The 12,636-nt window shown below is 35.6% G+C and overlaps 1 protein-coding gene across 1 annotated transcript; it reads left to right on the top strand.

Annotated features, from left to right (window-relative positions):
• Positions 1-598: 598 nt before the first annotated feature.
• LOC110908553 lies at positions 599-11,732 on the top strand. Its single transcript, XM_022153500.2, has 13 exons — positions 599-845; positions 2,452-2,773; positions 2,855-2,972; positions 3,222-3,287; positions 3,377-3,465; positions 4,704-4,791; positions 5,685-5,924; positions 6,005-6,106; positions 7,235-8,029; positions 8,112-8,168; positions 9,068-10,054; positions 10,408-11,369; positions 11,479-11,732. The coding sequence occupies exons 2-12, from the start codon at positions 2,517-2,519 to the stop codon at positions 11,122-11,124; spliced, it is 3,516 nt and encodes a 1,171-aa protein (XP_022009192.1). The 5' UTR covers positions 599-845; positions 2,452-2,516; the 3' UTR covers positions 11,125-11,369; positions 11,479-11,732.
• Positions 11,733-12,636: the final 904 nt, after the last annotated feature.

The following is a 12,636-nucleotide window of genomic DNA, read 5'->3' on the forward strand; positions in this document are numbered from 1 at the left end:
ACGCTATAATACGATTGTTGACGATATAAAAATAATAAAGATGTTATAGGATACGACACGATACGCTATAATATGATATTAAGTTAAAAATGTGATACGATACGACACAATACGCTATAATACGATACTTAACGATTAAAAAATAATAAAGATGTTATACGATAAGACACGATACGCTATAATATGATATTAAGTTAAAAATGTGATACGATACGACACGATACGATACGCCAAAAATTAAACTTCAAAAATTAAAAAAATAATACGATACGCCACGATACGCTATAATACGATACTTAACGATAAAAAAATAATAAAAATTTTAAAACTCATTAAAACAAAAATAACCAATAACAAACCCAAAACACCAAAAACCAAATATAACACATCAAAATGTAAACTTAAAAAATTCAGTGCCTTAATACGCATCGTATGGGTCTATACGATGCGTATTATGCCAGCCGCCAACCAACACATGCATCTGTCAGTCTGTCATGTATTTTACCTTTTCAATACGCATCGTATAGGCTGATACGATGCGTATTGAAAAAGGAAAATGTGCGGATAAATAATGAGGTGTGTGGATAAAATTTTCCTTACAAAAAAACAAACAGTATCTTAGAATGGATAAACTCCCTGAAGTGCCGATCATAGGAGGAGAGTGGCCGCTGTTTAGGCGAGACTTATTAAGGTCCTAATTGTATTGTTGTAGTCGCTATATGTGCTGTGAATAAAATGGTTAGCCTTATCGGTGTGCACAGGACAATCAGCAGTTGCCTCCAACTTGCCGATTCTTGAACTCAAAACTTCCAGCAACTTACCCTTGGTCCCAGACTTAATCGCTGGTATGTAATGTTCCCAGGTTTGCTCTAAAGATAGTACTCGTTATCAAACAACAGTAGTCAGAAATTGCACACGCCCGGTTTTTTAAAAAAGTGGAAAAACCTTTGCTTGCCGAGTTTCAAACCCGTGTCTTTTAATTTCGACTCACCACATGCTCTTTTATTGCTGGAATGTGTTTTCAATTGTATATGTATTAAATAAATTGGAAAACGAAATAATAAAAAGATAAAAAAAAAAAAGATGAATTTGAATTTCTAGGGAACTGTAACGGTGTTATGAAATATACAATTTGGACTTCCTGGAAACTCCAAGTCTATTGATTCCATGTCCCTTCATCTTCTTCAATTCTTTAATAAGAATTCAAGAACAAAGGTTTTGCATTTCACCACCTGTAGACACGTTTTGATATAAACATCTGCAGGAAGTCTAAGGTACAAATCTTTTAGAAAAGATAGTATTAGTTTATTATTGTTATTAATTCAATAAACTAATCACAAAACTTGAACTTTCCAGCATCTATGTATGTCATTCTTGGTTTACAATGATTTCTGGTTACAAAGTTGAATTGGGGTAGGGGATTTTTGGATTTCTGCATATGTATTTTGTTTTCGTCTGACTTTCTTGATTAAGTATGTGTGTGGTTGCTTTGTGGCCAAGAACTTGAGATTGGGTTTTGGAAATTTGGCTTTATATTTTAGAGGGTTTATTACATTAAAATGTATCCATACCACTTCATTTTTTTAATTGTATGTATGAAAAGATGTTATTTTTCAGTACTATATGCAAGGTACTTCCTTTCTGTCACAAGTAACCTCCTATATCAGATAATACTATGTTGTGGCGCATAGGGATGAGCACGCTATCCGTTCGGTACCGAACCGTTACAGGTACCGAACCGGTACAGGTACCGAAAAAGGGGAAAAGTGGCTACCGGTACCGGTATTTACCGGTGTTTACCCGTAGATACCGGTACCAAAAAACGGGGAAAGTGGGTACCAGTGGCGCATCGCTGTCGGTGCCATGCCACCATATTACCTGCTATGGAAAGTTAATTGTAAATGGTGGTAAAAATAGTAAAAATTTGAACATATGTTACATATAATGGAAAAGAAAATTACAAGTAAAGTAAGTGACATTTAACCCTACTTTATTTCCATACAAAAGATGCTCTTTAAGGTTTTTGTGTGTGAATAAATGCATTTAGTATGTAAGAACTTTATAGTATCTTTATTTTTTGGAACATGTACTATCTTATTTGGGGAAAAGAATAAACCTGATTACTGTTTAAAAATGTTATTTGGTTGTATCATTGTAGTTAAAAACTATTGTAATTGTGTGTGTGTGTGGAATATTTAGTATTTACAGTAATACATCAGTTAATCCTTTCTGAATATTTACGGACAAAATAATAAGGTAAAAATTTGCTATAAGAAAACTGATTATTAACAACTTTGTTTGATTATAGTTGTGTTTCTAGTCTCAATAATCACTTTGAAGTTTGAACACATGAATCCAATCATCTGATGTTTGAAATGGCTAGGTTTTTATTTTTTTATTTTTTTATTTTTTTCACTAGGGTGTTCTATCTAACTATGTTTCATTTACCAGGATGAAGAAAAGGTTGTGTATCTCTTAATGCCAATGGTGTTGTTTTATCATCTCCATTAGCAAATATGAATGACCTAGATGATAACATCGAATCCATAATGTCCGAATCATTGCCAGAACCTAAAATAAAGAGGGTTGGATCTCTAGTGTCTGAGTCGAACGCACAAGGATCCATAATGTCCAAATTATTGTCCAAATCATTGTCCAAATCAGCTAAGCCGCTCATGAACCGTGATCTGGCTGCGGTCAAGATGCAGAAAATATATAGAAGTTTTAGAACCAGAAGAAACCTAGCTGACAGTGCAGTTATGGTTGAGCAAGGGTTAGCACTCATTGTTGTACTTGTGTAATTGTTTGTGTGGAGATTTTAACATTCTTAAAACAAGATTGTTTATTTGTTTAGGGAGAAGCTGATGGATTTTGAGCAGCTGAAATCCAGCTCAGTATCATCATCCTTTGAAGTTGGGAAACCAGAAACTGCTGTTTCACGTTGGTCAAGAGCAAGAACCCAAGCTGCAAAGGTACACATATCCCAATTAGACTGACAAAATGGGCGGGGTGGGCTCATCAAAATACATTTTGTCAACAAACTTATTTCTTTTACCTAGTCTGTTTAAAATCGTTACCAAAATCTAATATTGAATAAAATGATCAAGCTGATGGTTTTATGCGTTATTAATACACTTGGAAACATTCGACCCGTTTGATCTATTGCTTTTTTAATCTGTTTGACCCTTAATAGATAACAAATTTCATTTCTCAAATGGCAGGTGGGAAAAGGTTTGTCAAAAAATGAAAAGGCTAGTAAACTTGCCTTACAACATTGGCTTGAGGCAGTAAGTCTTCACACTACTTTGTTATTATAAACAAAATCACCCATATAATGATGATTCAGTGATTTATTCCCCTTTTTTAATTGAAACAGATTGATCCTAGACATCGCTATGGTCATAATCTTCACTATTATTATACCAAATGGCTTCTTTCTGAGAGTACACAACCCTTCTTCTATTGGTAAGGTTCAACTAGGGCTGTTATCGAGCAGAGCTAAGCCGAGCAACGCCTAGCTTGAGCTCGGCTCGAACTTAAACTGAGCTGGCTCGGCTCGAGCTCGAATTAAAAATTGAGCTGAATATGTGAGCTCGAGCTCGACTCGATTAAAAAGCGAGCTAGCTCAGCTCAGCTCAGCTCGACACACTACTAATACAACTTATCTAAAATGAAACTTACTATAGACACAGTACTATACATACTATATATGTAATTCATAGTTTATTAATTTTACAAGGGCTTCCTATGCCTTTTATAGAGATAGAGGTCTGCGATGTTTTATATTCTGAGCAATGTGGGACAACAAAAAGTGTGGATTTGTATAAGAATGTAAATATAACTTTAGATTACAGTATTAAACAACTGATCGACAAATTGAGGGATAGAATAATAGAAATAAGAGTAAACTTTTGTTTTGCTCCAATAGTTTAAAAATAGCCATTTTCCTCCCTGATCTTTCGAGTTTGTCGCCAATTTGCTCCCTAATCTTTCGAGTTTGTCGCCAGTTTCCCCCTGATGGAGTTAGAGGCTGGGAGCAAAATGAAGATAAGTTAGAAAAATCAGGGAGGAAAATGGCTATTTTTAAACTATTGGAGCAAAACCGTTAAAATGACCAAACCACAGGGAGCAAAACGGAAGTTTACTCTAGAAATAAATTAAGAAATGTTCATTAAAATTCAGCAAACTAGTTATGGGATTTGATTCTATTAACTAGTTCATGCCAATTATCTGCCACAGGAACAGTATGTTCACATAGCTTTTCAAGTCAATTAACTCATCACTCAAAATAAATAAAGTGATGCAAAATTTGCAAACAGTAAAATAGTCCCACCTTCAGATGGTTTGATGATGCCAAGTACCATAGGGATGATGTTTAATACTACGGAATCAAGATTGAGCTTAATGGCTTGATGATGCTAGCTACCATCGAATTATGTTTAATACCTTCAAAATAAAAATTAATATTATATAAAATAAAATAATTCGAGCCAACTCATGAGCTAACGAGCCGAGCCAGCTAGTTTATAAACCGAACTTCGAGTGAGCGATTTTTAAGCTTTTTTCGAGTGAGCTTCGAGCGAGCCATGAGTTTTTTGAACAGCCCTAGGTTTAACACACCTTTAGAAAAGATTTTTAAAAAATTGCTCTAATGTCTGAACATATCAAAATGTCTAAATGCATATTGCATGATATTATCTCAGGCTCGATGTAGGGGAAGGGAAAGAGGTGAATCTTGATATATGCCCAAGAACAAAGCTTCTTCAGCAATGCATCATATATCTTGGCCCTGTAAGTATCAGAATGGGCGGAACGGGTAGTGGGTCAAATGATTGAATTTGTTTACATCGTTTCGGACTGCCCTGAAAGACTTATTATCCAAGTTTTTTTTGGGAAAATGGATTTTAATAATCCAAGGTTTTTTTTTTTTTTGGGAAAATGGATTTTAATAATCCCAGCTAGAGGTGGTTGGCCACTGGCAGTCCCACCTTTGAATATTACCACTGGTAGTCCCACCTTTTAAATATCTTCCTCTCACTGCACCTCCGTTAAAAAAACTTAACAGAGTTAAGTTTTTTTTTTTCAATGGTAAACTGATGTTTTAAGGCTTTTGATCAGAACGAGACGAGGATACGAGTCGATTGATGTAAAACTTACCTCGAAATGGTGCTCCAAACGGCTTGATTTTTTGTTAATTGGAAGTTTAAACACCCGAATTAAAGCACCGTTTTCGTTGTTTGGAGCACTGTTTCAAGGTCCATTTTACATCAATCGACTCGTATCCTCGTTCTGATCAAAAGCCCTAAAACATCAGTTTGTAATTCAGAAAAAAACTTAACTCCGTTAAGTCTCTTTTACGCAGGGGGAGTGTGAGAAAAATACTTAAAAAGGTGGGACTGCCAGTGGCCAACCACCTCTATGTGAGATTATTAAAATCCAATTTCCCTTTTTTTTTAAAACTTTTCTACAAGTACTTGATGTGTCAAATATGACTTAAATATATATTCTTTTAAATTTTAATAATAATTTGAGTTTTTGCACAATATGATTTATGAGGTTTCATCTATTACAAATACACCTTGGGCGAATTCCGATCTGTTGGAGATTAAACATAACCCAAATCAAACCATTATATGTTAACGGTTCAGATACGATACTTAAAAGATATATCTTCTAATTTACAGAAAGAAAGGGAGGCATATGAAGTTATAGTGGAAGACGGGAAGTTCATGTACAAACTGAGTAAGACTGTGATTGATACAACAGGTGGACCAGAACACACCAAGTGGATATTTGTGCTTAGCCCATCAATGGTTTTATATATCGGGCAGAAACAAAAAGGTAGATTTGTACATTCAAGCTTTCTAGCCGGTGGAGCTACAATATCTGCCGGTCGATTGGTGATTAGAGACGGTATTTTAGAGGTATGTGTTTGTAATCATTTTTAAGATTTACCATAGAATATAACCCTGGAGAGAGTAATATTATTTCCAAAAATTGACAGGCTGTTTGGCCTTTTAGCGGACATTACCTCCCGACGGAAGAAAACTTTGATGCTTTCATGTCGTTCCTTGAGCAACACCATATCGATCTCCATGCCGTCAAGGTAAAATATTAAAAAGTTTATAGTAAATAAGATGGGTCAACGTGTGTTTTATTTTTATTGTTAACTGTCAACATATGAAATTTAAATAATGGTTTTTGTAACCATAATTAGGGCCTGTGTGGCTAAGCTTATTTAACTCAAAAAAGCACTTTTTGTGAAAAAGACTTGTTTACTTATGACTTTTTGAGAAGAAGTTTTTAAAAAAGTGTTTGGATAAGCTTATTGGGTGGGAAAAGTAAATAAGTCAATAAGTTGTTTTGTTAAAAGTGTTTGGCTTAGCTTATTCATGTAAAATTACCAAAAAGGACATTCTTTTAAAAAGTGTTTGGCTTAGCTTTTTTGGTAGAGGGTATTTGGGTAATTTGTGGATGAAAAGTTATAAGCAGATTTTGAAAAGTCCCAATCTCATGACTTTTCAAAACTAACTTATTTGCTGCTTATAAAAGTCATTTTAAAAACACTTATTACTTTACCCAAACAGATTTTTTGCTTATTTGCTTTTCAAATAAGCAAATAAGTTATAAGTAGCCCAAAATAAGCTTACCCAAACAGGCACTTAATATGTCAAATATCAACTATTTGTGAATTAAAAGGAGACAATTTTTTTGGTGATCCACCCTAAAGATTCACTAGTTTATCCGTCCCGTCAACAAATAATTGTTGACTGAAATCATTGCAAGATATGAGACTTTTCCCACATTATTTATATGGGCGACAAATGTAGTATTCACAATGAAATCTTTATCCATATCCATATATTTACATTAAAAACAACTACTTTTTCTCTCTCTTTTTCAATAAGTCTGAGTTCTTTTAGTAAACACACTGAACTTAGTTACTAGAAATTTTTCCCTTTTCTATATGCACATTTTGTATAAAAGAGATTATATATTCATTCTAATTCCGTATATTAGCATCTGTTTTCTAGACGTATCAATGTTTTTATTTATTTTTGTATAATAATAATACCCTAGAATGTGATTTTAAACTATTAGTACCTAAGTATGTTACTTTGTGCAAACCACAGGGACTAATTATGTAATTAACTCTTTCAAAAATATAAAAAAGTATCAATTACCTTCTCATTCATGTCTATCCTTGGTTTTTTTTCCTATTCGATTTACTTAGAGATACACTCTTGAAGATATATTATCCGCCACCAACAACTTCTCTCATGAAAATCTGATAATGGAAGGCCCATTAGGAAAGGTGTACCTCTCACATGTTAAGAATTTGATCATACAAAGGTTAGATTTTAAGCATGGGCAAGGAGACGAGCTACAAACAGAAATTTCAACAATTAAGAGTCTCAATCATAAAAATATCGCCTCTATTTCCGGGTATTGTGATGAGAATAATGAAAAGATCATCATTCACAAAGCATTTCACGGAACTCTTTGTCAACGTCTAAGTGATCCAACTCTCACATGGTCCCGAAGACTTCAAATATGTTTAGGTGTTGCTCGTGGGTTGAATTACATCCATTATGATGTCATACATTGTGACGTCAATAGCTCTAAAATTATTTTAGATCATGATTGGGAACCCAAGATATTTGGTTTCGAACTTTCCACAACATATCCTCGAAGTTTGAGGCATCGTCTTCTCTTCTCTCGCTACTTTGGCACCAACAATTTGACGCCCAAATATGATGTCTACTCTTTTGGTGTGTTATTGCTTGAAGTTCTTTGTGGGAGGAAACGCGTGTTCACAAACGACGGTGTTGAGGAAGAACTAGAAGAGATCATTGACCCTAATTTAAGGAAACAAATGGACACACAAACGATGGCACTTTTCACAAACATAGCTTATAAATGCTTGAAGCGAGAGTATGTGCAACGCCCTACTATGGATCAAATTGTCAAAGAACTTGAGGAGGTGTTGCAACTTCAATGGGAACTTCAATGGGAATATGCTGATCTTGTAAGTCAATTTCTTTGTTTTTGTTGTTTCAACCTTTCCTGATCAGCACTTTTATGTTTACGAATTTGTTTTCCTTGTATAGAAAGAACATTTAGTAACTGATGCTGCAGATGAAGGTATATTATCCGACATCTTGAAGGTAATTACTTCTTTTTCGTTAGTCTGCGATGGTGGTAAATAAAACTGGTCTTTCACAATACATTTAACTAATGTGCTGAATAAAGGTTTTAAGTTTTCGGTTACAGTGGACACTTTTGGAACCAAAATGGTATTGTTGTTTCAAACTATTTAAACTAGTTCAATAGCGTTTTAAGCGCCAGTATATTATATTTCTGATTAACTCGAACAAATTAATCTTTAGAGTAAACTGCAACTTGCGTCCCCGTTATTAGAATCAACTTGCGTCCCTAATTTGAAAGAATGGATACCTGAGTGCTTGTGCTTTGTATTTCGCTACACTTTGCGTCCTTTTGTCCGTTAGAACTGCTGCTAATAAATGGGTGAAAAGACCTTTTTTGCCCCTGATTCTTATTATTATTGTTGTTATTGCTCTTGTTCTTCTTGTTCTTGTTGTTGATGCTGCTCTTGTTGTTGTTGTTGTCATTCGAGCCGGCGACGTCCGCCGCAGCGTCGGGTTGGGTTGGTGGTGTAGAATGACACAAAGTGTGAGTTTTTAATCAGGAGGGGTTCAAGGGGTTAGGGTTGCACGATTTCCAAACTAACCCTTTCAACTAACAGTCAAACTAACGTGAGTTGACAGAAGGACACAAAGTGTAGCGAAATGCAAAGCACAAGGACTCAGGTGTCCATTATTTCAAATTAGGGACGCAAGTTGATTCCGAGAACATACCACAGGGACGCAAATTGCAGTTTACTTTATTTTTTATTTCCGGGTGCCATTTATATTTTATTGTGATCCTAGATAGGGATGAACATAGTATAAAGGACATAGTTTTCTTTCTAGTTTCCTTATACTTCTTGCTAACATGTACAAGCTCCAATTCTCCCTTTCTCACTTTCTAAATGGATTTCTTGCAGATCCCACTAAGAGACATAAGGCAGGCCACAAATGGTTTCAATAAAGCATGTTTTGTTGGGTCTGGAGGATATGCTGATGTGTACAGAGCAAAACTTGACTTTTTAAATATCGAAGCTTTGTCATCAATGGATGAGAAGAGTAAAGATGAACTGCCCAAGATAAGCAAAACTGTAGCTATAAAACGCATTTCTAGTAGAGTAGATGAGCAAGGTAAACAAACCTTTTTAACGGAACTTAAACTGCTTTCTCGTTGTAAGCATCCAAATATAGTCTCTCTTCTCGGCTTTTCTCGCGAGTCTGGTGAAATGATTCTTGTTTACGAGTACGCTTTTAAAGGCAGTCTAGGTGATTATCTAGTAAGCAGTGATAAAACCAGTGTTGTTCTTCCTTGGGCGCAAAGAATACAAATTTGCCTTGATATTGCGCATGGAATTAGTTACCTTCACACTGACATGGAGGGAAAACCAAGGATAATACACCGAGATATAAAGAGTGATAACATTTTATTAGATGAAAATATGAACGCGAAGCTTGCTGACTTTGGGCTCTCCAAATCCCATCCTACGAATCAACAACCTAGCACTATCTATTCAAAGAATATTGCAGGGACAACATTATACATGGACCCAGAATATACAACTACCGGTAAGTACAAAAGAGAATCGGATATTTATTCCTTTGGAGTAGTTTTATTTGAGGTCCTATCTGGGAAAGTGGCGTATGATTCAACTTACACCGATGAAGATGACTTGGGACTTGCACCCATTGCAAGGAGACGATTCAACGAGGGGACAATAAAGGAATTTATTGATCCTAAATTAATTGAAGATGACGATGATCACATTTTTACTTTAAATAAAGGACCCAATCAAGATTCTTTCCATGCATTTTCGAAAATCGCATATCAGTGTTTAGCAGAAACTCAAGCCAAACGTCCAACAATCAACGTCGTCATTAAAGAACTTCAGCTTGCATTAAAACTTCAAGTAAGTTGATGGTTTAGAAAAAAATACTATGTTTTTCTTCATATGCTTTATTTCTTTAAAAATACTATGCTCGTTAACATTTTAAAAAGATGGTAGGGTTTATTCTCCCTTTAGTTTAGAATACATAAAGCACAAAATAAATTGATTCACAAGTACAAGAGTAGAATGTATGAAATTATATCTCCATACTGTTAAACCATAAATTTTGTGTGTTTGTAGAATTAAAATACTTATTTGTTCGAAATGTTAGAGAATATATCGTGCATTTTTAGTGGGGCCTTCTAAGCAAGTATATAAATCATCGTCATCATCATAATCTTAACCTGCATGCATTTTATCACACAATGTTGCAGGGGACAACCGTGGTACTCTCAAGGTCTCGACTCAGTGATATAGTGTTGGCTACCGAGAACTTTGCTGAAAAATACTGCATCGGTTTAGACGCAATTGGGACGGTGTACAAAGCTGAACTCGATCATTTTAACAACAATAATTTGTTGGCAGCAGAAGGTAAGAATAACAGTGAGTCATCCAAGAAACGCATTACCGTAGCTATAAAACGCATCACCAGCCAAGGAAAACAAGAATTCTTTGAAGAGATTGAAATGTGTACTAGTTATCAACATCCCAACATAGTCCCTCTTATTGGCTTTTGTGATGAAGGTGATGAAATGATACTTATCTATGAGCATGTTTCTGAGAGAAGCCTCAACGACTATTTGAAAAGCATTGATAAAATGGGTACTTTTACATGGATCCGCCGGCTACACATGTGCCTTGAGATTGCACGTGGACTTGATCACCTTCACACAAAGATGGTCAACCCACAAAGGATAATACACATTGACATAAAGAGTGGCAACATTCTGTTAGACGAGAACTTGGGGCCGAAAATTGCTTACTTTGTAATCTCAAAGTTACGTCCTGCAACAAATATAGAAATAAGCATGAAAGTGTATGAGGATCGAGAACATGAAACAGCACTGGAAAGGAATTCTGATATAACTCGTTTGGAGTTGTGCTTTTTGAAATCTTTTGTGGGAGGGTGGCATATGATCCAGTTTACATAGAAAAAAATAACAAAGGGCTTGCACCCATTGCATGCCAATGTTTCAATGATGGAACCATACAGAGTATAATGGATCCGACGCTAAAAGAAGCCGCCGATGAAGACATTTCTACTTCAAATAGAGGACCCAATCAAGATTCTTTAGACACATTTTTAAAAATTGCATATCAGTGTGTGGGAGAGGCTGCCAAGCGTCCTACTATGGATATAGTGATCAAGGAACTTGAGAGAGCAATCAACTTTCATGTAAGTCAATAGTTTCGTAATATAACATTCTTTCTTCTCTTCATATGCTTGAATGATCTTTATCGTCTTTTTAAGTGTTGTTTATCATGTTGTATTTCATGTTTTTTAGGACCCCAAGCACGTGGAATATAGTTGATGTGATATGCGTGTATCATGTCACATTTTTGGGAAGTTGGTGGTGAATGCCGGTTGCAACAAATAATTCACTCTGCTCCAACTGGATGATGTGGTACGGGCGTATATGTAAATAGTCGGGGATATGAGAATTCATAAGACTGGAAACAGTCACTACTGGCAAAAACACAAGGTTCTGCCATGTATTTATACCATATACATACCAATACTAACCCAAGTCAAACTATATTTAAATAATAAAATAAACCAACCTAGTAAACTAACCAATTAAACAAATAAACTGTGGGGATGGGAGTCGGATAAAGGGAGGTTCTTTAGGGTTAAATCTATTAGAGAAGAACTTGGTGCAGCAAATTACTCGAATGATGAAGACGTCATGATGGAGTGGTGTAGCTGGGCAACGGCTAAGGCTAACACAGGGCCATACATGTAGTGTTTCATGTCTAGGCAAGTGCCTAGGGCCTCAAAAAATAGGGCCTCCAAATTTTTTAAAAACATCTTTTGTCTAGTATATTTGTATTAGTATAGTAGGCCCAAACAAACAAAACAAAAACTGTATTGATTGCAAGGCCCAACTAAAGAACCAATTTTAGAGTAGAAAATGACCAATTCCAACTCCAAGGGATATGCAATTCATTTTTAATTCAGGTCGTCCTCGTCATTCTTGCTAATTGTAACGCCACATGCTCTCAATGTTGCAAATCGAGGAGAAATTATAGGCGAAATTAATGGCATCGCGAGGATAATTCAAGTTGGTTAACAACTTTTTTCTTATAATAAGTTATATATATTGCGATTTACTCAATCAATGTTTGCTATAACTCCCTAATTGATACTTCGGATCTTTGAATTTTGATATTGTGCTTGCGAATTTCCGATTAGGACTTGAAAGGCAGAAAAAACCGATCTTTTCTTTATACCAATTCAAAAGAGCCCCGACTTTATAGTTCGCTTAGGGCCTCCAAAAACGTTGGATCGGCCCTCGGCTAACACATTGGTTTGGAGGAGCATATCGGGCAGAATCCCAACTCGTATCGAGCTAGCCAAAAGAGGAGTGCAGATTGTAAACACTTCATGCCCTTTTTGCGGTTATATGCAGGAAGCTACCGATCACGTGTTGGTTTCTTGTGTG

The sequence above is a fragment of the Helianthus annuus genome, chromosome 14 (genome assembly GCF_002127325.2).
Source record: "Helianthus annuus cultivar XRQ/B chromosome 14, HanXRQr2.0-SUNRISE, whole genome shotgun sequence".
Taxonomy (NCBI): Eukaryota; Viridiplantae; Streptophyta; class Magnoliopsida; order Asterales; family Asteraceae; genus Helianthus; species Helianthus annuus.